We start from the raw sequence: 26,492 nt of genomic DNA on the forward strand, positions 1-26,492 counted from the left end.
TGATCTACTAAAGGAGCTCCTTCAACCTTACACCTTATGCGGCTGCAGTGTTGCAGGAAGCGTACTTTGGCTCGTTGTTGTGTCTGTCCTATGTATATTAAATCACACGGGCATATTATGCAGTATATCACGTTTGTGGAGTTGCAGTTTGTATGTGATTTTAAAGGGACCTGTTGTTGTCCGTGGGAAAAAACTTTAGTTTGGAGTGTTGCTGGACCGGCTTTACATGAGCCACAGCGGTAGTGTCCCACAATGGGAGGTAAGTTCCACATGGATGTTATAGATGGTTCCTTCGGGGTCGTCAGGAATGAGCACACCACATGGTCGCGAATGTTCTTTGCCTTTTTGAAAGCGTGAAGTGGTAAATCACTGCAGTTGACATCCTCTGAGACCAAGTTCCAATATTTATTGATGGTTTTCTTTATTGCATTACTTTTTGTTGAAAAAGTGGTAACGCAGATGAGGCGTTGTTCATTATTGCTCTGTTGTGACCCAGATTGTAGTAGGACTTCCCTTGGATGAAACCATGCTCTTTTTTTGGCTTTCTTCACCAGACGCCTCGGGTATCCACGTTCAAGTAAACGATCCATCAATATAGTGGATTGCTCCATGTAGTCCTCTTTTTTGCTGCAATTACGGCGAATCCGTAAGAATTGGCTGAAAGGCAAATTGTCTCGGAGTCCCCTGGGGTGATGGCTAGAGTAAAGAAGTAAGGAATTTCTCTCCGCAGGCTTTCTGAAAAGAGTGGTTTGTAGGATCTCATTTTCCACAAAAATTGTAAGATCCAAAAAGTCAATGGATTTTTTGTCAAATTGAATAGTGAATTGTATGTCTGGAGATCTACCATTGAGCCAGTCAAAAAAGTTGGTGATTCCCACCTCAGTTCCTGCCCAGATACAAATGATGTCGTCAATGTCTCTCATCCACATGTTTATTTGTAGTCTGAATGGATTGACATATATATTGATGGATCGTTTACTTGAACGTGACGACCCCGAAGGAACCATCTATAACATCCATGTGGAACTTACCTCCCATTGTGGGACACTACCGCTGTGGCTCATGTAAAGCCTGTCCAGCAACACTCCAAACTAAAGTTTTTTCCCACGGACAACAACAGGTCCCTTTAAAATCACATACAAACTGCAACTCCACAAACATGATATACTGCATAATATGCCCGTGTGATTTAATATACATAGGACAGACACAACAACGAGCCAAAGTATGACACAACAGCGGCATAAATGAGGCACAAGGGGGTTGTAAATCTGCCCCCACATGTTTTGTGTCACTCCAGACACAGCATTTTACTTCACTTACTTTTTGCAATAAAAAAATAACCTAAGGAAAAAAAAACTGTCATTAGATAATAAGCTCATTGTATATTTGCATTTCTATTATATTATTTTGTTACCTATCATGGAAAATAAAATTTTAAATAGACATATGAAAATAACATAATTTACAAAACCAATAGCTTTAACAAATGCGAGAACGTTCGCATTGTAAATGTGGAGGTAGGGGGTGGGTGATACGCAGGGGTGTGTGTGTGTGTGCGCGTGTGTGTGTGCGTTTGCGTGTGTGTGTGAGAGAGAGAGAGCGAGAGAATACGTGGGGGGGGATTAAACGTGTTCGCCAATTAGCAGGAGCAGTACCATCTACTGTTACTAGAGGGCAGGCTGCCTGACAACAACCAGCTGTGTTTGAGGCAATTTGCATACCCAGAAGCCACTGCAGGGCCACAATCACTTCCGTCTCATTGAACCCAGTCAAAACAGCCTTTTTAAGGTTTGAGAAGCAGAAATATGTTTATGTGTATACATGCGTCGGTGATATAGAATTCGATTTAATGATGTCATTATTTATTTTAGTCGCCGTCATTTTCATGCCATTTATAATACGAGGGATCGGAAAAGCTGTGCTTCAGAATTAGAATGGGGTATCTTTATTACTCGTCGAGGGTCATTGCACTGCGTGTGGCGAAGATAATCGAATGTATTATAATAATTTTTGGAGGATCTTAGGAAGATCCAATACTTTGTAAATATTAGTGTAAATCTATTATCTATAATTTACGCCAGCTTCAAGCAGGCACAGGGTTTTGACGTAGCATTGCCCTAAAAGTGACTGAGTGAAATTTTGTAGATTTCACTCAGCCACTTTTAGGAGGCGTTCCTGTGCCAGAACGCACCCCCCCTTGCGCAGGAACGCCTATATGTGGTGCAGGGCTTTACAACGTGACGCATCTCCCAGATGCGTCACGTTGTAAGTACCCCGCACCGTGGTACAGGACTTGCGCCGCCGCTGCATCACAAAAGTGACGCAACGGCGGCATAAATGAGGCGCAAGGGGCTTGTAAATCTGTCCCCACGTGTTTTGTATCATTCCAGACACAGGGGCAGATTTATGATAACTGGCGCATCCCCAGGGAGGCACCGCTGCTCCACCACCCATGGTGCGCCGCATTTACAATGCGGCGCACCATGGGGCAAAAACGGCACAGATGCGTGACGCATCTGTGCCGTAAAGGTGACGCATTGCTGGAGTTGCGTCGCAAGCGCGACGCAGCTCCAGATCGGGGTGCCCCATCTTTACAATGCTGCGTCAAGACCTACGCCTGCTTCAAGCTGGCGCATGGTTTTGACGCAGCATTGGCCTGAAAGTGACTGAGTGAAATCTTATAGATTTCACTCAGCCACTTTTGTGAGGCGCACCTGCCCCGGAACGCCCACCCTGCGCCGGAACGCCCACAAGTGGCGCAGGGCTTTACAACGTGACGCATCTGCCTAGATGCGTCACGTTGTAAATGGGTCGTAGGGATGCGCCACGTTTACGCCGCAGTTGCTTGACACAAACGTGGCGCATTCCCAACATAAATCTGCCCCATAAAGTGCAACCTATTAGTGCTACCTCATTACACAGACTTCTTTTTGTCTCTCCTTGTTGTCTCCTCCTCTTTCCTACCGTTCTCACCCTCCCCTCTACACTCCATTATTCTGCCCTCCATGTTCTTTAAATGTTTCCCATCGAGACCTAGCTTTTTGGCAAGAGCCCGGGGGAGCTACCGGATAGCTAGAGGAGTCCCTCTATTTATATCTCTAATTCTCTCCTCTCAATGTATTGAGACTGAACTTTTCTGTCTGATGCCCGATGGAGCTACCTGGTTTAGCTATAGAGGAGATGAGCCGTGGATTCCCTCCTTGGTCGTCACCTACCCAGTCGGCCTTTAGACAGATTTCATTTTGTCTCTACCACTATCCTCCCTTTCTCACCTTCCCTGTTCCCTCCCCTCTACGCTCCATTTATTTTGCCCGCCATGTTATTTAGATGTTTCCCATTGAGACCTAGCTATTTGGCCATAGCCCGGTGGAGCTACCTGATAGCTATAGAGGAGATGGGTTTTTGGGACTTCCCCCTCGACCGCCACCTACCCAGCCAGTCTTTGGGCAGACTTTCCTTTGTCTTTCTGCCGTTTCTCCCTCCCATCCTGTTTTTCTGCGAACTTCTTCCCTCGACACCTGAGACTGAACTTTTTTTGTCTGATGCCTGATGGAGCTACCTGGTTTAGCTATAGGTGAGATGGGCCGTGGATTCCCTCCTTGGTCTTCACCTTCCCAGTCGGTCTTTAGACAGACTTCTTTTCGTCTCTCCTTATTGTCTCTTCCCTTATCCTCCCACTCTCACCTCCCCTGCCCTTTCCACTACTTTTCTCTTACCTTTCTCTCCTCTCCTAATTGTATTGCCTATTTTTTGGGATTTATTGTGTAATTGTTGAACCTTTTCTGCTACATTGTTGATTCTCATGTAAAGCGCTCTGATACCTCCGGGTCTAGTCAGCGCTATATAAAACTCTATTAAATAAATTAAATAAAAAATCTCCTCCCCTGCCCTGAGAGCAGAGCAGCCCCGCTGTACCGCCTGCCCACAAGGCAGCACAGAAACATAAAATGATAAAAACTTTGGGCCTCATTTATGAGGCTGTGCGTCACTTTTACGCCGCTGTGCGCCACTTTTTGTGACGCACCAGTGGCGTAAAAAATGTGCCTTGTTGCGCCATATTTACAAAGTGACCCATCTAGGTAGATGCGTCACTTTGTAAACTCCTGCGCCACATTATACCTGCGCCAGGTATAATGTATGCAAGGGGGGCGTATTGACGCAAGAAAGGGTCGCAGAAGTGACGCAGTGAAATCTATGAGATTTCCCTGTGACACTTCTAGGACACAAATGCGTCAATTTCTTATGCCTGCTCACAGCAGGCGTAAGACTGACGCAGGCCGTTTAGCCCCATGTGAAAGGAAACATTGCTGGAGTTGCATCACTTTTGTGACACACTCCAGCAATGCGTCACTTTTGCGCCATACAGATACGTCAGAAATACTGACGTATCTGTAAATCCTTGCGCAATGATGCATCATACTGTATCATTGGTGTTGCAAGGAGGGTGCAGTGAAAAGTGACACATCGCTGTTTTCTCACAGCGATGCGTCACTTTTCATAAATGAGCCCTTTGTTATTATCATTGTATGTTTCCTTTATTTACACTGCTTAACCCCTTCGATGCTGGTGACAGAACCATTCCGTCATCAGTCACGGTTGAGCTGTGCTGATGACGGAATGGTTCCGTCACGACCACACCCATTATCATGGGGGCCCAGCACAGGAGAAAAATATCAGCCGCACCAATGGGGTTAAAAGCAGTGGGGCGATGCTGTTTCACCTTAGTGGAGGAGCCGCCACTGAATTCTTGTCACAATGCAGGTTAACACTAACCTGATAAGCCGGATACAGCGGGAGCGATGTGAAGCTAGTTTTCCTTTTCCCCTGTATGGAATCACCTGTGAGTACTAGAACACTCATCAGTTAAACCACACTTGGGGAAGGGAAAAAAGGAACAAAGGAAACAATAAAGTTTCAGCAGTCATTTGTTGCAGGCGTACACTGATGAGGAGTGGGGTTGACCTCTCTGTATCCTGTGTTAACTCAGTGTCTCCTGAATAACGATAAAACATATCACACATAAGTATACACTCAACGCCAGCAGTTTTCTATCAATGTGATATGTGTTTGTATGTCACTTACTTTTAATAAGTGCTGCATTCACCTTACATAAAAAGTCTCAAAAGGAAAAAATAAAGAAAGAAAAACATATGCAGGCAAGAAGAATACACCACTTCAGCCATAAATGATATTGCGGATGTATATCCTCAAAAATAAAGAAACATATAGTCAGCAACCAGATAATGTAAACAACCATCTGTTACCAGTCAGTCCACTGGTGTTATCCTGAAGCCATAAGAATCAAAGAGATCTTCTTTTCACAATCTTGACAAAAAGAAACAAAGTCATATGCCTAATCCAAGCCACTCATCAGCTCTAGGGCTTTAGGAAAAATAAAGGATCTCTCAGGCAAGGTCACTACATCTTTTCCTGCACGGTAATGTCCACTCCTGTGCTAATGAAATGTTTACCACCGGTGCGAACAAAACCATAAATCCAGCGCCTTCAAATAAATGAAACCTTATTTGAAGCGTTTCAAAAAATACAAATGCGAGTCAGCGCCCCTGCGCGTAGGAGAACAACAATATCGGAACCTCTGATTCTTGAAAATGTTCCCCCCCAGCGCACACAGGCGCGTAGGAATGTTCGCGTGTCCTGGAATAGCTTCCTTTCCGAGGAATCCTTCGGCACGGCAACAATTAACCTTGGACCTTCAGATAACGAATAATGCTCTGAAGGCTCGTGCTCACAACGCAAGGCAATACTTCCAAGAATAGAGCAAGACGGCTCTTCTGGAATTCCGAGAGGCTCCGATATATCCAAGAAGGCAAATAAAACAGGTTACGGAGCGGCTTGCGGGTCTGGCAACACAACTGCCTCAGCAATTCAGGTGACATGCACCGGCTTCCGGGCAGGAAAGATTATGTAGAGAAAATGACAGACATAGAGACAGGACTAACATTTCCCTAAGATTTATGGGAGATGTAGTGCTTTCCTTTCATTCCGACTTTATACCTATTTGACCCTTAAGCCCTGTTTGATCGTGACAATTCTATTCAATGTACATATAGTGGGAGTCAGGTGAATTTTACCCACATTTCGCCTCCACAGACCTCAATCCCTGTCCAATGTAGGCTTGATTCACTTATCAGATGTGATTGCAAACTTAAACTCATCAGATGTATCAGATCTCTTGACTTCACCTGTGACAAAACAAGAAACTTTTTATCTTACATAAATATAATTAAAAAGACTGCATAATACCAGCTTAACATCCTGCTACCCACTGTAGACTCCAAAACAGTGGTCTAGGGAACTGCCCTGAATATGGTAAAACCTAAACCACACCTTACAGCTTTGATGGCAGCCCTAAATGGGCAAGACTCATCATGGTAATAAAATGGTTTGGGCACATCACACTATCCATGATAACCAGCCACTGCCTTTCCACAGAAGTTGGGACTTTTTTCAAAATTGCAAGCACAATGCACCATGCCATGAGTCATGGCTTCCAAGACACCTGCCGCAATCCCCTCAGAGGACAGCCAATCGCTACAGAAGATTCATGCCTCTGGAACTTCCAAGATTCGAGAATCAGAAAACTATTTTTTTTTCTTTTTTAGGTAGCTTTCCATAAATCTGGAAATCAGGGCCTCATTATGACGGCTGAAGGACAGCCAACACCAGGCTGTTGGTGGCGGTCTTTCAGCCATCTTACCAGGGATTTCCGTCTGCCATATGATAATCGCATTTTGACGGGTGGTGGTCAGAAACACAGACCGCCAAAGTCCTGACAAGTGGTCTGTAACCGACCACCTGTTGGTCCTCCCTTATTTTTGTAGAATAAACTCCCACAAAAGAGATTTTAGACTTCAAAATATCGATGTTTTGTTTCCCGTGAAGCTAGAACCAACTTGAAAATAATGGTAAGAGAGCCTATGTCTCCGTGTAAATAAAATGTTGCGGTATTTTCGTGAGAGGACTGATTATTTAATAAGAATGCGTGTACACAGGTAATTGCTTTGCAGAGAATAATACTGTTTTCTTGCAGTCATTAAGATAAAACTTCACTTACAGACTGCATTTGGTTAAAAATTAGGACTGCAACTGTGTCAGCTGTAACAAAAAAATTTAGTGGAAGTGATAAATATAACTTAAAACTTGAAATGTAAAGGTCAGGCCCTGATTTTTCATCTTTCTACCCGCAGATTTCCTACAAGCTAACTTTGGAATCTTGAAATTTGAATATCTAATTTTAAACCAGTCTAAAACTGCTTTACAGCTTTATAAAGGTAAAAATCTGGAATAGGTAGTGAGCACATTTCTTGAAACTTACCCTTATTCAGGAACAAATAAACTTAGCCTTATATAAATATGAAAATAGTAGGAAATGTGTGAAGTGGACCATATTGTAAACCCACACTCAGGTGTGTGAACATCCAGGTTTACAAGTAAAAATAACTAGTAGGATACACAGTAGGAATGATATCAGACTCTAAAGTAGGGATATATCTGAATGTTGAATTCTTATCCTTACAGTATTTTTGGTTCAGAGAAAGAATATAGGATTAGGTCTTCCTTCCAATGGTTCTACCTGTATTCTCATACTTAAATTCTTCCTATTTTTCAGACTATAATTTTTTCACCCCTTTTCTCTTGCTAGTAAAATGTTTGGTCTGTAGATAGTATATTAATAAAATCCAAAGTGTAACTATGTACTGTTAATGACTATTGTATCTGGACGTTATGTACAAATAGGAAATATCAACCTTGTAAAAGAACAATAGAAAGAAGTTAAACATAACCATCGTTCGCATTATCTCAAATGTGGTGCTATGTTGAAGACATGTATGTTTTATTTGTGATGGTGTTATAAAATAAGTAATGCATAGGTACCTGATAAGAATACAGGCATTAGATCATTCAGCAGTATATCAGATTTGGGAGAAATATTTGGCAATAGAATTCTTTGGCAAACTGAAACTGATTCACTTATCTTGTTTATAGAATTAAGGAACCATGTAGTAAAATATTTCTATAATACTTTTTTCACAGAAATATGATGGTAAAAGTCCTGATGAAGGCATAGTGTATATGTCGAAACGCGTCGACAGGAAACCATCTGTTCTTCTTATCATATAACTTTTTATTGTGACAACATATGTATTAGTACAATGTTATTTTATCAATTTGGATCAATGTATTGATTTTTATTATATGTCTCTATCATATTAAAAATGTATTTTTTCATATTGAATTAGTTGTATGTTTGCCTTAATCTATTTTGCCTTTTTCCCTTAATTGTATGCCTGGGATTGTTATCTCACATATATATGGTGGCGGTCTTTCAGCCATCTTACCAGGGATTTCCGTCTGCCATATGATAATCGCATTTTGACGGGTGGTGGTCAGAAACACAGACCGCCAAAGTCCTGACAAGTGGTCTGTAACCGACCACCTGTTGGTCCTCCCTGGAGTCCCAGAATTGAGGCAGTACCTGTCAGGCACCGCCAAAGGGATCACAATATACCTCTCGACCGGTCGTTCTGTGGCGGTCAACCCTGGGCCAGGGACATAGGCACCATAGGTGCCCCTTACATATCCCTAAACCATGTGGTAGGCACCGCATGGTGCCTGCCATGTATGTAGTGCAGGGATATGTGTGAGGTGTCTGTTTTGGCTTGCCGCGTGTGCTGAAGAGCATAGCACCAGGAAATAGCGGTCGCATCCTAATTTGCCTTGTACGCTGGCGGTCCCAAATACGATCGGATGACGGACGGACATCCTAATGACCCCATAATTCCTTTTTCAAAACACACAAATCCATCAATTGTAGCCTTAAAAAATCTGTCAAATCTAATATCCCAGTGATATGTCAAAGTATCACCCATAATGAAGACATATTTGGCATTTAATGCTCCCCTGTCCCTGTGCCCCATCCCCATTTTAGCTCCCAGGGTTACTGAGTTGTGTGTAAGCATAAACGTTTGTGAAGTAAATATCTTGTGGAAAGAGCTGTGACACATGGGAGAGTATGGGAAATGCTAACAAAACTGCACTGATTAATAAGTATCTTAATATTAGGGCACTGTTAGCTAGGTGTATATATCATAGTAAGCTACGGGACTTGTTTCAGTTACATTTAGCACCTAGGTGGGTAGAGGTTGAGCAACTGCTAGGTCGCTGTCCGCAGCTGCCTCTTCCTTTTAAGTAATAGTAAACTATGTGAAAAATGTTAATCCTGCCAAATCTTTTATTTTATTTAATTGACTGCAGAACTATATTCCAGCCGCATTTTTGAAGCAGTTCAAATGAACAGTTGAAGGTTTCACTTTTATATATTGAAGATTTCAAGAGAAAAAACCTAGTCAAAAAATGAAAAAGCATGGCAGACCCGTCCTTGCATATAAAAATATTACTGGGCAGAACAAATTCACGACAGTCAGGCCCCGATTTACTAGGATTTTGCATCGTTTTGCAGCGTAGCCCTGCTTCAAAATCCACTTTGGCATTTACTCAGCCATGAGCAGTCGATTTGCATGGCTTTGCATTGTTTACTGAAACCAAAGTAATGCAAGGCATTGCGCTGCGTTACTTTGCCCTGCCTTATGTTACTTTGCGCTTAGTAGGTGGTACATGGGTGGAGTATGGGCTTTCCTGTGCATGCACAAATGTATTTTGATGCAATTGCAAACCCATATTTCCAAAGACTTATAAACCTGAATAATGTCCTAACTGACAGAGCGTGATGTATTCTGCATCACACATAGAAGGAACAAATCACCTTTTAGGATTGCTTTTGTGCAGGAAGGTATCGTTTCTTCCCTGTGTTAAAACAATCCTGCCTGTAACACAGGCACCCTCGCAGCATGGCACAAGTGTGCCTTTGTTGGCAGTGCACCAGCGCAAGGAGAGAGCAAAAGTGCTCCATATCTTAGGAGATATGGCACATTTCTGCTCTCCCCCTTTCACACAAAGCAACGCAGCAAGTTGTCTTGATGTCTTGACTTGCATGAAATATCAATTAATCTGCCCAACGATTCTTACTTGCTCCAGAAAGAGGTAATATTGTACAATTCCAATTTCGTACAGAGAGATTTAAAGACTGAGAGACCTACCCTGTCCGCCAGACTGATGGCCCTACTGCCCTATTAAGGGTTAGGAGGACCACCACCCTTGATTGACAGAGCCACCCATGGCTCAGTCGATGGAAAGCTTCCTCTGTTGGGCCAACACAGTAGGGACTGTCAGCGAAGGGACATTTGCCTCCCATCCTATTTAGGGTGAATGGTGTGATGACCTTTTTTCTGTCTATCACTGCTAGTGAGACAGAAAAAACGCAAATATTGACTACTGGGTGTGGGTGTTATTAGTTTTGGTTAAAGTTTGTGGAAAGTAGAGGTGGAGGCAAGGTTCCTTCAGTAGTTCTTTATTTAAGATTACAGATAAGAACAGGTGGTGCCAGGAAGCACAGCTGTACAGCTAACGAGTCAGGCTACAACTGACTCTCACAGTAAGAACACACACGATGTAACAGGCATTCCAAAGATGAGCTCGCACCTAACACGAGCCTTAAAGAAATACCCAACATAATAATAAAGTACGACATAACACATCCCCCCCTCACAAAAACCCAAAGGAAAACACGGGAAGGGAAAAAGAAGAAGGACTGGGAAGGAAGGAGGAAAATAAAACAAAAACAAACAAACCCTAAGAACCCTACCTAACATAATCCTTAAGCCAACTAGGCAAAACCCTTGTCCTCTTTGAACCATCCACGCTAGACGAACAAGGAACAGAAACTGCATCAGGATCCACAAAAGAAGATTTCTCATTTCCACCCTTGTACCCTACGTCATCCTGAGCAGGTGAACACACACTACGACCTGGATCATGCGAAGACCCACCAGCCTGACAATCAGGAACACCAGCCTCAACTTCCCCCTCCCTTAACTGAGGAAGTGAACTCCCAGACGCTAGCTGAGATTGCAACTCACTGTTATCAAAATAGTCTTCAACCCAATCAAAATCGCCAGATATCCTCCTCACTGGTGGCTCCTCATCATGATCCTGACAAATGTCAAAAGCAACATCCTTAAGGTTCCAAACCTTACCATCACTTAATCTGACTGAGTTCCTAAGAACATCAACGACTCTTTTAGGCGAATCGAATTTATTCTCACCTTTCAAAACCTTGAAAGGCTTCTTGATCCTTACCCAATCTCCAGCTTTTACAACAACATCCTTTGGATACAAGGTTCCTTCAGTAGTTCTTTATTTAAGATTACAGATAAGAACAGGTGGTGCCAGGAAGCACAGCTGTACAGCTAACGAGTCAGGCTACAACTGACTCTCACAGTAAGAACACACACGATGTAACAGGCATTCCAAAGATGAGCTCGCACCTAACACGAGCCTTAAAGAAATACCCAACATAATACTAAAGTACGACATAACAGTTTGTTAAAGTTTTGGTGACTACTTCTGTCAGTTTTTATTGCTGTTCGGCAAACATGTGTATCTTGGCAGGAAGCGCCATGAAGGTGCATAGATCTCTACTGAGCCTGTGGTGATCTCTAAATTTGGCAGAGGTAAGTCCATGGGGAGGGCAGGATGAATGTCCTCCACTCTGATGGAAGGAGTATCATCCAACAACCTTTAAATCTGGTGCTCTGTTTACTCATAGTCAGCCAGGGGAATCCTTACGAATTTCAAGAGGAAAAATGTTTTTGTAAGAAGACACAATTCAAAATAAATCAAAACCGAGAATATATCAGGGACAATAAACAGCACTTTTAAAATGTTATCATTTTACTCTAAATATCAATATTTCAGGAAACCAAAACATGTTGCCTTGGAGTTACCCCTGACTTCTAGAATTGGGGAAAGGGCCAATTTTTTTAAGGACATTCTTGATTATATTTGATCCCAAGAAAATACAAAGAACAACAGCAAGATATAAATAACAGCTTCAGCCTGATATAACATTACCGCTAAAACATGTTCTAAGAATCAAGTCCATGTCAGCATTGGCTCTTCAATATATAAGTTTGAATCAGCAAAACAGCCTCAGATCATCAAAAGCAGATTACTACTCAATTTTATGAAAAAGTTTCCCAGATGGCAATTGCGGGGGAGTCAGTCTGATAAACTGATTGTTGTCTACTCTATTTGTGAATCCACCATAAGTTCAACATAGTGTTAGAGCATCGACTCATGATCTACCCTCAGAAGGTTGGGTAAAACGTACATGTTGAATAGCCAAAAATGTCCAATGGATTAGTTCCATATCTCAGCCTTTTTGTCATTAATGCTTGGGACTCCTGTAGAATTAATCAAAACTTTGGCCATGATTTATAATACTTTGACGCTACACATAAACACAACTTGCTGAGCTGCATCAAATGGAGAGAGCTGGAATTCAATAAAACAACTTTACCTTTACATAACCATTCCACAAAAGGTGAGCTTTGAAATATACCAGGCAATGAGAGAGTTGAGGATTTTGGGGTCCCCCCTAACCAAGGGGGAGGACCGAGCCGCTGTCTTGTACATAAAGAGCATATCATGCTGAGCGATTCGGTGGTGGTCTCATCCTCCTAGGAGCACCCCAAGCAAAGTTATGGAAAAAGTACAATGCCAACCAAAGGCCCTGCAAGGCATTATGGAGCGAGATTCTAGAGTGCAGTGAAGACTCGTAATATGCTTATCGCGGCCTCCTGACTGCCCCAACACCACCAGGGAATGGCGGGGACAAAGCTCTGGAATGAATCTGCTTGTTCCTCAGTGGCCGAACACAGAAGAGCATATTCTCAAGAACGTCTGATAACTACCGCAATTTCAGCTTAACGCAACTTTTCATATCGCAGGCTGTGTTAACGCAGTATTCACACAACCTGGCGGAACCATGCGATAGTCACACAATAACGTGTCAAATGACCGCCATAAAGTCAACGCAACGCCGTAAATATGCAAAAACTAAAACACCAAAATCTGTGATGAGGCCACTAGCGATAAAAAAAATTGCGAAAACCAGAGAAAGGCCTGATATTCTCAAGCGTCATGAGGGAAAATGCACCATAAAAACAAAGTACAAAAACGGTGAGATGACAATGTACGAGCACAACCCCACATCCATGACTTAGAATAAATGACCATTGTCCTGCATCACATAGACATCTCTTCACAGTCACAATGTACATTGACATGCAGTCTGCATGTAAACTGTGCCAATGCTGACACGTGCATGGAACACACAGTGAAATCTCATCTCCCTTTCGCATTGTAGAGGGACAAGGAACCCCTCATGCACACAGACATGTCAAGACCACGATCAAGCAATCATGACAGCGTGGACGAATTTAGGACACTAACTCCCCCTTACGAACATGTCGCCCATGTTGTGGGACTTGAGTCACAGGGGGCATCCCTGCATCATGGTGGTACATAACTGACCCCACAAGGAGCCCTGTTGTCACCTGTAGGACTCACAAATGGCAGGCAAAATGGAATGACCCTGGACACATGTGAAACGCAAAAGAGTGGGATACCCTACTAACTGTGACACACAGAACTGGCAGTTTGAATACATGACACCCCAAACAGCACCTCTGCACAGAGGTGACACACTCACCATCCATGAACACATCATAAAATCATCATCAACACATTTCCCACTCACACCTGTCTGAGTGATCGGGCTGTAGAGACCAGTGACATGCACTTAGTGAATGTAAGTGTGGAATGCATTTATTTGCACATGCCGTGCCTGTGGACATTCTGTACTTTCTCATGATTGCCAAGGACAGTCACAATGGGATGTGATCAACTGAAGAAATTTGCAATGATGGTGTCCCGGCGGGCTATTCCTGCTGTGGCTGCGGTGGGGTGTGGTCCATCCTCATCATCATCATCCGGTGCCTCGGAAACTGGTATCCATGGTGCCTTGCTGCGTACACATATGTTGTGCAACACACAACATGCAATGATCATCTTGCACACGATGTCTGGGCTGTACAGGAGCCTTCCAACTGTGACACCCAGGCACCTGAAACATTACTTCAACATGTCAAATGTGTGTTCCACATGCCCCTGGTGCGTTTGTGGGCAGCATTGTACTACCTCTGGGCCTGTGTGTTCGTGACTCGGAGGCGTGTCATCATCCAAGCGCATATCCGTGGTCACCTGAGACAGTGCAGAGAAATATGAGCCAACAGTTGGTTCTGCATGATGTGTTGGCAGGCTCACTGATTCATTGGTGTGTGATATGTGTGACTTTGTGATTCCTGTATGACATGTACTGCTGTGCATATGAGCGGCATCAATGTGTAGTACGTAGCCTCACTGCTGCTCCTCCCTCCCCGAGCCTATTCACTAGTGTGCGCAGCACGGTTGCATCATCTGCACCCCTACGGCACACCATTGTCATGCCCGTCTGCGCATGTCCACAAGCATGACAATGACACCGTGATGTTCTGCGCTGAAGGTGTGCAACCACGTGCATGTGGTAAGGACAGGGCGGAAACAGATGTAGAGTACATGCTTGGCTGAACTCGCTCTGCGGTTGAGGGTAGACCTCTTGCTTATGCAGCGCTAATAGCGACACACACAACAGTTGGCATGTATGATCCCGGAACCCAGGCATGCTTGCTGACCCTCATGTACCCCTCGGCCGAGGCTCCACTCCGTGGGCATGCTATATAGCAACTTGGACAATGTGTGACGGGTGGCGCAGACACGACACCAGAGACACACGCATCAGTTACCTCTTTGGCAAGGCCTAAACTCAACCATGCCTTCTGGAGGTTTGTAGAATATTATGGGACTATTGTAGTGAGCTGGTTGATTATATTTCAATACGTTGTAGCTCCAGGGACACAGGTACGTGCTCTTCATTGTGATCATACGTATCAAGGCAAAATCCATTAACAAAATCTCAGGGACCAGGAATGGAGGTGAAGAAAGTTGTTGTTCAGTGCACACTGCAGACTCGGCCATCCTTTAGACATATTTCAGGACTGTGAGGTCTACAATAATTAAAAAAATAAAGAGGGACATAAAGCAAGGTTGGAACTGCAGAGGGAAATGGCTGCACGGTTGCTGAGCTCCGTCGCGCCATTCTAGTAATATCGGTTAAATACCAGTATACCCCAGCCACCTTCACCTGCTTTGGTCTCCAGCTGCCTTGTGTTCTCAGCCCCAACGTTTGTGCCCTGTTTTGCTGCTGTTTGTGGCTCCAGTGGGGCGAGACGAACTCCGATCGGCCGCAGGGGCTCCTGTTGCACGGCGTGCACCCTCTCCATCCGGGGCGCGCGCTGAACTTGACGCCGAGGTTGTGGCGTGGTGCGAAGGCCCAGGGGTTGCTGTCTCGCGGTCGGGCCTCGCTCTATCACGTGAACGCACCGAGACCGTCACCGCTCAGGCCCCTCAAAAGAAGCGGACTTCACATCTCGCCCTCCATGGCAGGCAGACGTTCTTTTGTTGGGCCATAAATCCCTGCTGTCTCAGCGGACGTGACTGGCGGGGAGGCGAGCCCTAGATTTGGCGTGCCTGACGTCTCTGCATCGCGGAGTCTCTCAGGGGTGTAGCGATACAGGATGACCGGCAGTGAGTCTAAGGTCGATCGCTTCTCCCTGAGCCCAGGACAAATACACACCTTGCTTTGTGCCTGCGTTTGGGACTGGAGGCGGCCTCGTGGCCCTGACCTCGGAGATTCAAGTCCATGTTTCCTTGGACTCCAGGAGGGGCGGTGATCAATGGGTGCTCCTCTGGCACCCAGTCAGTACTTTACTATTCCAAGGTGGGTCGCCGCTTCTTACCCCCCCTCTTTCGTGCTAGTGACTGTGAATCGCAGTGTATTGGCCTACACCCGGACTCCCACAGGTGGGGGGGCACCTAGCCGGCGGAACCCGAAAGGCTGGTATAGGATGACACCCACGGCCGGCGGTGGCGAGTAGCCGGTTGGGTCAGGTCTGCCACCCTCCTTACCGCTTTACTGACTTGGGCCTCCAACCAACACTATGGCGTCAGGTCGCATCGGTCGCAGCGCCATCCAGGCCAAGCTCAACAAATTCGCTTGGCAGAAAAGCCAGGACGGGGATCAATCCAACCAAAAACCCCATGGGGCGCAGACGGAGCCCACGCTGCAGGACATCCTCTCTGCCATCACAACCGTTCGTACCTCCCTCGAATCTAGTATCGCCACAATAGCCACAGAGGTGGCCCTCATCAGAGTGGACATGAGGAAAATCTTGAACTGAGTTGGGGATGTCGAAGATATCACTAACGAGCTGAAAACCGACTTGGATCCTCTCAAGCGCCAAGTGTCTGAAGTATGACTATGACTATGAAGGCCGTATGAGACTAAATAACGTTCGCATCCTGGGTGTTCTGGAGCGAGCGGAGGGGCAGGCAGTCAATCTATTAGTGGAGGACTTGGTCCTTAAACAGCTTCAGGCGCGTGGCCTCTGCAAATGCTTCTCCATTGAGCATGCACATCGCGTCCCCGGTAGCAGACATTGACCCGGGGCTCCTCCCCGGCCTCTTCTGGCAAGGGTACAGTGACAGGAATGCCATTTTACAGATGGCAAGGGTGACCCCACCAATAATCATCGATAATAGCAAGGTTACCTTCTTTCCTGATTTCACCCTGCGGGTCCAGGAGCAACGGCGCAGCTTCCTGGAAGTGAAGCGCGCTTTGAGAGATCAAGTATGCAATGACGTTCCCGGCCAAGCTACGGATTAAATCGGAGGGTAACCTATGGTTCTTTACTAGGCCGAAGGACGCTTGGGACTGGCTTGAGGGTTGGAGAACTGTTGGCAAGTGCTCCCACAGATCCGCGAGCGGCGCTTGGGGCCCTAGTGGACGTGGACCTCGGCATGGTTCAACGCACGAGGATAACTCGGAGTCCGGAAGGGTGAACTGTATGAAACTGCAAGTATGAATGCCCATAGATGGTGGTGGACGACCCCCTGAGAGCCTCCCATATAGACATTGTCTGCCCCTGTTTGTGATATCCTTTATATTGTATTGCCTTGTTACAAGTGGCGCGCACATTGTTTTTCTATTGTCAACTGCCTTGCTCAGGGAGGGTTGACTCAGTCTTCAACTTATCACTGCTTGCTTATTGTGATTGTTCAAATCATTTATTATGTTGTCGGTTAGCCGGGGTGAATGTAGCTCTCATTCATAGTTGCTTAAGAGGGTGGTGTTGTTTTAGGTTCCCCACACTGTTCAGGGTGGGCGACAGAAACTCTGCAAGTTGGGGGAGGTGGGAGGTTGTTTACCCGTCATGCAGAGAGGCAGGGTAGGGGTAAGGAGTTGGGGTGGGGGGAGTGACTGTTTTTTTTTTCTTGTTTGTTTTTTGGTACTTGTGCATATTTGTTTCTTGTTAGTCCTTGTGTAGCTGAGTCCACTGGGTGTATATCATATCGCAACTTCACAGCTGCTCACCACTTAGGTCACTGGTTTCTGTCTTCATCACCCGGGCCACTGACTTTCTTCCTTGGGATGACGCCTAATTCCTGGCGTGTGGTCCCCTGTGCATGGTCATTTTACATTTGCACTCATCACACTCCGTTCTCTTCACTGAGCTGCAGCACCTGTTTATTGAGTCCATCCTCTCAGCTTCGACAGGACAGTGTCCTAGTCCCACTACACCTATGGGACCACACCTAGCGCTGAAAATACTCAAGTGGAATGTTAATGGCCTGGGGGACAAGATAAAGTGGGGGGGGGTCTACAGTATATAAAACGCCATGCGGAGAGGGGTGGCTTGAGGCATCAAGATGGCGGTCGCACTCTAAGAGTGCTCTGGACCCCCTCCGTCATCCGCCTCGCATCTGCCTCTCACAGCTGCCATCAGGCCCCTGCTTCTACTTACGGTGACTCCTCGTCTGCCCTGCTGTGCTCTGCTTCCCCCTGGGGTCTGCTTGGTGCATGTGCCGCCTCTGCTGTGCCTCTCTCCCTCTGAAGCCCGCTCACTCAAAATGGCGGCCCCTTCTTTCCCATCCCGGGCCCTGCAATCCTCACCCGAACGGCCCGGTGCACTCCCTGACATGCTGCCGATGACTCACCTGGTGGTGGAAGGCTAATCGGGGGACCGGCAGACTCACCCCGGAGTCCGGGACTGTTGTGGTGGTGGCCCTCTGAATCGGCGGTTCCGGAGAGTGGCAGAGACGATCCCTGCAGGCGGTGGAGGTGCCCCGCGACAAGGAAAGGTGCATTGGTCCCCCCGTGGCGGCGCTGGCCGTGTGGGGCTACCGAGCCGGCTCCTGAAACTGTCTGGGGTGCGGACACGGTCCCCAGCTGTGCCGCTGCTGCCAGGGAGGCGGAGAGGGATGGTTGAGTCTGCCTGATCCAGCCTGCGCTGCGGGAGTGACACCGGAATTGCCAGAGAAGGCGGTGAGGGCGAGCGGCTCCGCTGCGGGGGTGCTGTCCGGCGGGAGGGGCTGACTGTGGGCCCTGCCTGGCCGTGGCTGCTTGGGGACCCGCCCTCCCTGCGGGGTGACCTGATAGAAGAGTTTCAACCTAGTGCCGCCGCCTCGGACCCTGCTTGCGGCTGCCGAGGCCATCCACGTGTGCTGCCCGAGCTGTGGGCCCTGAGAAGCGGGCTGTCCCCCGGGGCCAAGGAGTCCGGGTGCAGGAGGCTGATGGTCATCTGCTCCTCTATCCTGACCGGTAAGGGGCTACATCAGGAGCTGCAATCTCTTTTTGGATTTGTGAACTTTCGCACCCTCCGCCATCTTGAGATCGCGGTGCAGGGGCGTGAGAAGCTGCTGGCTTCGTCGGATGTGTGAGCCAGGTGGACTTTGACCTTTCTGAGTTCCCGGGGGGTTGGCGAGGAGCTGTCCTGGCCTCTGCCCGGCCGTGGTTGTTCCTCCCTACCCGCCCTGTGGGCCGGACCTCTGCGACGGTCCGGTGAGTGGGGCTCCTGTTCATTTGTACTAGCTGCGGTGTGAGAGGGGATCAGCCACCGCGTCAGGAGCTGTTGCTTCCCCCCGCCACCATGGTTGCCGGTGTGAAAGTGCTGGAGCGGTTGGGAAGACATCTGTGGTGACTGAGAGCTTGACCTCCTGCATGCTGCTGTGACTCCTGCTCCTCTGCTTGGGGGTGGTGGAGGGCCTGGCTCCGTGGCTTTTTTGGTGGGCTGCTGGTCTCACGCCTCCCTTGGGTGGCTGCTGCGGTCCTGCCTCCTGAGACTGGAGGCCCTGCACGGACTGGGGTGCAACCTGCATGCCCTACCCCGCACTTGTGTGACACCCTTGCTGAGTGCCCTCCTACCTGCTGCTGTGTGCCTCGAGACACGCCGGATTGGGGGTATGCGGTGCTTTTGCCTTCAGAGGCGCCGAACCAGAGCTCGATGACGGGGTAACCACCGAGGAGGGGTTCCCATTCACCGGGGGCACAACACCAGCGGTCCCAGACTCAGCCCACGAATCAGGACGCCTCTTCCTCCCCCCAGGCTTCCTCCTTGCTTGATATGAGAAGTATCCCCGGGCCGGACATCACTCTGCGAAAGTCATTGTCGGATTCAGACTTGTCTGGAAGTCCCGTAGTCCGTAGTTCTGGTGGAGAGGAGGGAATGTAGCCGACGCTGCACACTGGACATTTAGCAATCCACTTGTCATGACTTTCCACAACGGGTGTGCCTAGGACCGGGGTCCTACCTGGCTCCACTGGATGGCCCGATTGAAGGTCCATCCTTCCACTGTAGTGTCGGGACTAAGCATGGGCAAATTTTGCGAATCTCGCGTTCGCGAATTTTGCGGATTTGCGAACTCGCAATCCGCAAAATCCGCGAATTCTTGCGAATTTTTTTTTTTTTTGTGTTCGCAAGGATTTCTGCCAGTTCGCGAGGGTTTCGTACCAGTTCGCAATTGCGAACTTACATTTCGGCGCGCAACTGCACCCTCTGTTTCACCACTGCAACCCTCTGTTACATCAATGCCACCCTCTGGTTCATCATTACTGTAGATTATGGGGGGGAAAAGCAAGCACACCAGCCCTGCTTCAACTGAGATGAATTAATTTGGGGTTAGTTTATTAATGTGTCACTGTTTTAAAATTCCAGTCTGGCACCTGCTTCCTTATCTGTAATTTTGCTTTCTGTTGCAGTGCATTTTTTTTCCCCAGGACCTTTGTGGCCTACTTGTAGCTATTCTATGAGCCTGCTGTGAGGGTCAGAGCAGGGTCATACAATTGTTGCAACTAGCAACTGAATTCTGGAAGGGCCCCAGTCAGGAAGCACTACCGGGAATTGTTACTAATGATGAGTTTGAACTCTTGCCCCTGCCGAGTGCTTTCAGTTTTGAAAAACTTGTTTTTCTGCAATTTCGCGGGGTTCGCAGGGCGCGAACACGCGCGAGATCGGATTCGGAAGCCGCAAATTCGTGCGAATATGCAATTTGTTTTTTTTGCGGCGTGTTAGTTGGCAAGGTTTTGTGTGTTTTTGCGAGCCGCTCGTAGCGCAAGGCGCGAAGTTACCCTCGCGGTCGTTCAAGGGCGCAGCCATCTTGTTTGCCTGACGTATTTCCGTTTCCGGGCGCGAAGTGTAATCTCGCAAAGTCCGCGGCTTGCCAGTACAGTTTCGCGCGTGTTCGCAAGGAAAATCTCGCGCGAACTTACCCGCGCGGTCGTGAACGGGCGCGGCCATCTTGTTTCTCATTCATTGCTATGGTTCTGGGCATGGTCTTTGTATCCTCTGTCAATCTCTGCCATCCTTTGCTTGTTTGAAGTTTTTTTTAATCTATTTTACTTATTATCTATCCCTCTATTTTTCTAGCCTTATAGTTTTGTGTTTACTGCTACTTTTGGTTAATTTTAAACTACTTTTGTAAACTCTTTTCTTTTCTTCTCTTCCCTATTCTATTTTCTTTATTCCTTTCCGCCCAGACCATGGTGAAGGGAGCCGGGAAGCATCCCGAGAAGGGGAAGGGTCCCGCACCCCGTGTCCGGCTCCCGTGCGGGCGTTTGAGGGGGGAGCTAGTGATGCCACGGGAGATCTTTACCCCGGAGGAGGTGGGCCAACTCGTTTTTTATGTTCAGCGCCGCCTCCCCAGGACCATCATGGGAGGCGGCAAGATCAGTGCCGGGTACGGGGCCCGGGAGCGCCGGAAGCGGTGGGAGAAGGTGTGCCAGGCCATTTACCACCACTCTCGGGTCTGGCGCACCTACAACCAGGCCACCCACCGCTGGACGGATGTCCTGACCCGTGAGCGAGATCTGCTCGACCTCCTTAGCCTTGAGATCCCCGGGCTTGGTGAGTAGTAGTAGCTATGTCTTTACTACTATGTTTTCTCCTGCTGTGTTATTATATTGCAAATTTTTGTTTTTTACCAAGAGCAATAATGCTGCTCATTACATTGTAGGTAAATTATATTTCAAAATCTTCTGTGCATTTCAGGTACACTGCTCTCCTTCTTCTCAGTAGTGTTGCTACTATGCTTATTTGTTTTAGATTTTGTGTTCATTTCATTGGCCTGTGAAATTATGTATGAGTGTAGTTGAAAGAACTGCGTAATGCTACACACTAAAGTTCAGATTTTTAATTACCGGCGCATCCCTGCAAAGTAGCAGGGATGCGCCAGTAATTGTGCGTCACGCCACCATCACCCATGGTGCGCCGTATTTACAATGCGGCGCACCATGGGCCCAAAACGTCACCAAAGCGTTACGCATCTGTGCCGTAAAGGCGGCGCATTGCTGGAGTTGCGTCGCAATGATGGTGCAGCTCCATCAATGCTCTGGGGTGCCCTATCTCCCCAATGCTGCGTCAAGCCGTACGTCTGCTTCAAGCAGGCGCAGGGTTTGAGTCACGCATCATTGTCCTCAAAGTGACTGATTGAAATCTTGTAGATTTCCCTCAGCCACTTTTAGGATGCGTTCCTGCGCAGGAACGCCCTCCCTTGCGCCGGAACGCCCCCTATTGGCGCAGGGCTTTACAACGTGATGCATCTCCCATATGCGTCACGCTGTTAATATACGCCGCACCATTGCGCCTCTTTTGTGCTGTCGCTGCGTCACAAAAGTCACGCAACAATGGAGCAAAAGAGCCGCAAGGGCCTTCTAAATCAGCCCCTACAGACTCAAGTCCAGTCCTTCCTTTGTACACATGGCGATAAGAAGAAATAGTGGTGGTGGATTAATAGTTTGAGTATTTTAATGACTGGTTAATGTAGTAGGAAACTTTAGTGTTGTCGCTGATCTTCAATCACGATGGACTTTGGCTGTCACTTTGCGTGCTGCGGACTGCTGCCTGCCAATCCTAGGCAAACCTTTTTAGTACTTTGTTTAGTGAGTTACATAGGGTAGTTTCCAATTCGACGGTCCGCAAATCAAGCAATACTAAAGTAATGACGTAGTCGACCACATGAGATTGGTCAATAATATATCCCGTGGAGTCGTTCCCTATTTGCTATTTCGCAAAAATATTTTGTTACTTTGTTAGTTCTTTTGAAATGTTTGATTTGGTTGAGAAATATCATCCATGTTTTCTGTTTTTCTTTCTTTCATGTTGTACATCAGCTTCCCCCAGGGGCAAGAGGAGGACACAGGAGGAGGAGGAGGAGGAGGGTGCTGTTGGCGATGCAGGCCAGGACCGGGCAGGCGAGGGCTCCTTTGCTGGCCCCAGTAAGTTTTAATTTTAATATAGAGTACTTATTTTTTCCTAGCGTTCCTCATTCGATTTTTTCTAAATCGTCTTTGATCTTCTTGTAGACAGGATCTAAATTCTTATCCTGCCTCGACTATGACTCCGTGTGGTATTACTGGATTATTCTTATTAGTCTGTCGGTGTAGCTAACTAAGATTGCACATTTGGCATTTCCATTGGACTCCCATTCTAGTCAGCAATAGCTCTATGCACTGAGTGCAGTCCTCTGGGATTGTCCATAATGTCTTTTCAAGTATTCTAAATGTTTATGCTTTGACCATTGCCAACAATAAAAAGGTGAATGACCACCACCAAGAAAGAATAAGATACTACTTTACTTTTGGTTTGGATAGGAGGACAATCCATTCTACTACTGTTGCAGGAACAAATCTGCACAAACAGAACTATGGACACTAAATAATGCATCGCTTAGCTTATCAATTATAATAGGTGCTGTAACTGTTAGACTTTCCACATACCTCAGTCATAACAGACTTTGTAGTTGAACCCCCAATCTCCTTACTGACTAGATAGTGTGGCAGAGTCATTTAGCTCCCAAAGTCACCGATGGCAGAGGCACGGACTCATGCTTGCAAAAATTAGAAAACCTTTAGCTCATCCACTCTAGTCTGGAGGACCAAAAACCACAGAGTCTATTTAAGTTTAAAAGCTTTATTAAAAGTAAACACATTTATTAAATTCAAGTTTGTCATAAAAGTGAACGTGTAACTGAAAATGGAAAAGTGCTTAGTGCTGACGATTAATTGGACACATTTCTTGTGGTCGAGCCGAGCTCTCACCTGGTTTGAACTTGATCCTGCTCGTGTTCTTAGAAGTCAAGGTTCTGTCTGTTGGGAGAAAAAGTGGTGCGTGTTAAAAAGTAAAAAGCAAACATTCATCAGTTGTGCCAAAAAGTGCAGCAAGACAACAGCCTTCCCTGGAAAAAGGGACATTTTTACTCTAGAGTACACAGTCATAAATTATTAAATTGCACACTGTTTTTTTCACATTTCTTTCTTCCTCCTAGACCAAATATTATATAGTAGTGAGTGGTGTATTCTCACATTATTAAATGTACTTTGTAGGTGGAACATCTGGAGACGGGGCCAGCGCGGAGGTGGTGGTGGCATTGGACGAGGAGGACAACTCTGGGGAGGAGGCGGTGCAAGTGCCGGACAAGGACATGCCTGTGAGGGTTCACACGGTGGTGGCGGGCAGAGGTAAGCTATACATTCCTTAGTCATTGAGATTGAAGACTGCAGAGTGTGCTTTCTGCACGGGTGTATTATAAAAAAAGCAGGTAGTAGCCTCCTCTAAATGTACTTCGACTTAGCTGTGAAGTTTTTGGCGAGAAGAATCCCAATCAGATCTGAGGTGAACTTGATGGATGGGATGAACGAAAAGCGAAAGAAGGGTGTAAGTAAGTGTGGAAGCACGAGAAATGTAATGATGACTGGCAAAGAAGAATGATATGTGTTTGCTTGGTCCCCGAGGTGGCTGGGAAGGTAAGAAAATGGTATGGTGCATGGCTGGGTGAATGATGAAGCAAGGATGGGTGGAAGGAGAACAGCCTGGGTGGGTGAGACAGAAACTGTATGTGTGCAATATACTTTGAATGGATGGATGCCTGGATCATTCATGGTACTATCTGACTCTTAGATAGCATATGTGTATCTAGAGAGAGTAGACGGTCACTGGATGAACTAAGTGTTACTTTGAAGAGCATGTAACACCGCACCCGCACGTCCGTTCCAGTGTAGGAAAGGCAAGGAAAAGAAGTTGTAACGTTGTCCAAATACTACCATGAATAGTAGCAATAGTTTGTATTGCAACTGCAAGCACAGCATATATCCGGTTATTACGGTGGACACTCCCTACCTCTCTTAATACCTTTAGTTTAGTAGTAGTACGTCAATCATGTGTGGGGGTATCACTGTTCACTCAATAATAAGCAAAGCACCTAAAGTCATCCCATATGTCATCAAATACATCCCATGTGAAGTGATAGATAATCAGATAATTTAGCTTCTTCATTTTCCTTTTCTAATACTCATTTGCACTGTAGGGTGAAAGCTAAATTAATTAAGCAGTAGCCCTTTTAACAGAGTATTCTCAGTGCCACCCGTAATAGAAAAGTAAGAGCTTCACCACCTGCATGTACTGGACCGGTACAGTAACGCAAGTCTGTCTCACTCACCATGGTGTGCGTCTGTTTTTCTCGGGTGCAAGTTCACTGCGCTGGCATTATGCCGGCTTGCATAAGATAACGTACCAATTTTCCTAAACAAGAGAGAAGAAGAAGAATAAGAGTGGTGTACTGTCATAGTCAACTGTAATGGAAGTCCATAGTGCTCGTAGAATTTGTTCCTGAAACTCCCACTAATGTTAGAGCAAGGATGAAGAAGTCGGAGGTTACATAGATACTGTCCTCAATAGTTATGTACTGTGCTTTCAATTTGCTACTTGTACTGTGACAACTTTCTGCTCAATCATTTTGTGTTAATCTTAAGGAGCATTGGTTACAGACTATGTCTTTCTTTTTTCATGTAGTTGCTCCTTCCAAATCCAAGACACCATCAAGGAGGAAGGAGCTGGCTCGAATGGCCCGGCAACGGAGGCTGGATGCCACTGTTGCTGAATATCGGCGGCTGGTGGCCCTGGAGGAGGAGGAGACGCAGTCTGGTACAACAACAACGTCCACTGGGACAGCTGCATCCTCCTCCGTGCGGGCTGCCAGCCAGCGCAGTGCTCCAGCGGTACGGAGCCGGGCTACCAAAGCCAAACGCCACCGCCCAGCAGCAAAGAAAGCAGCTGCCCCTCACAGGATTTGCAAGGCACACCGGCGCCGCTTATCCCTCAGACTGTCCTACCTGGAGCAGGAGGTCCATAACTATAAGAACGTGGTGGAGGGCCTCCGCTTCGAACTTGCCACCCTCCGCAAGGAGCATGATGCCCTGGCTGCTAATTCCAACAGCACCCTGCCATAGTGTCCCTTGCCCCTTTTTTAGAGACTTTTGGGGGGTGGGAATTGGGAGTTGGGATTTTTGGGGACTTTTGAAGGACAATCGTTGGGGTTAGGGAGGGTCTTGCGGGAGATTCTTTTGTTAGGGCTATAAAAATATACTTTTTGAAACTTTATCTGACCATACCTGTTTTTTACTGCTTTTGAGTCTGGTGGGTGGGGGTTTAACAGTAAGTTTGTTTTCCTGAATAGTCCTAGGACTTTAGTAGTACTACCGTCAATCCAATCTCTCGTCTCTCCTAATACTCCATTATACTACCTCCAACCAAACGCCTATCTTACCTGTAATTTCTGTTTGCAAGTAGGGCTAGGCCCAGGGCTGGCTCCACGGGAAACAGCGAATAAGGTTGGCAATCCTGGGCGGATAAAATTTCCTCATAGCGGTGGTACTAGTGGTGTGACACAGTGGCAGTTGCATGCCTATGAAAAAAAAGAAAATGAAATCTGGTTTGTCCTCCTGAGCAATACAACGGTACAATAGAGAATATAGCAGGTGACAGAAGTACACTAGAACAGTGCCACATTGTAGCCTAACAAATGTTAAAGTATAACTAATTCGGTTGAAGTTCTTTGACATTAGCCATGGGTCTTTGTCAATCAGAGTAAGAATATATCCTCGGATTTCTTCACCAGCCTGTTGCTATCACCTTATCCTCCCCAGCAAGTGTGTGGATTTATTGCTGTAATTTAGTCACACATCAATGAAAACCACACAGCCCGGGGGAAGAGGGTTAGGGTTTGAAAAATGGATGGGTACGGGGGGTTTTGGGAAAGGTTTTGGGAGACAAAAAAAAATAGCACAGCATGGACAAACA

At 46.6% G+C, this 26,492-nt stretch overlaps 1 protein-coding gene across 1 annotated transcript; it reads left to right on the top strand.

Moving 5' to 3' along the window:
• The first annotated feature begins 252 nt into the window (after nucleotides 1-252).
• LOC144760015 (uncharacterized) lies at nucleotides 253-25,790 on the top strand. The gene is made up of 3 exons (XM_078646514.1): nucleotides 253-259; nucleotides 23,741-23,875; nucleotides 25,206-25,790. Exons 1-3 carry the CDS (start codon nucleotides 253-255, stop codon nucleotides 25,640-25,642), a joined length of 579 nt encoding a protein of 192 aa, XP_078502640.1. The 3' UTR covers nucleotides 25,643-25,790.
• Nucleotides 25,791-26,492: the final 702 nt, after the last annotated feature.

This window comes from Lissotriton helveticus, chromosome 1_1 (assembly GCF_964261635.1).
Source record: "Lissotriton helveticus chromosome 1_1, aLisHel1.1, whole genome shotgun sequence".
Taxonomy (NCBI): domain Eukaryota; kingdom Metazoa; phylum Chordata; class Amphibia; order Caudata; family Salamandridae; genus Lissotriton; species Lissotriton helveticus.

Coding starts and splice junctions, on each gene's coding strand:
- LOC144760015 (XM_078646514.1), top strand. Junction 23,876..25,205: donor CACGGTGGTGGCGGGCAGAG/GTAAGCTATACA, acceptor TTTTTCATGTAG/TTGCTCCTTCCAAATCCAAG.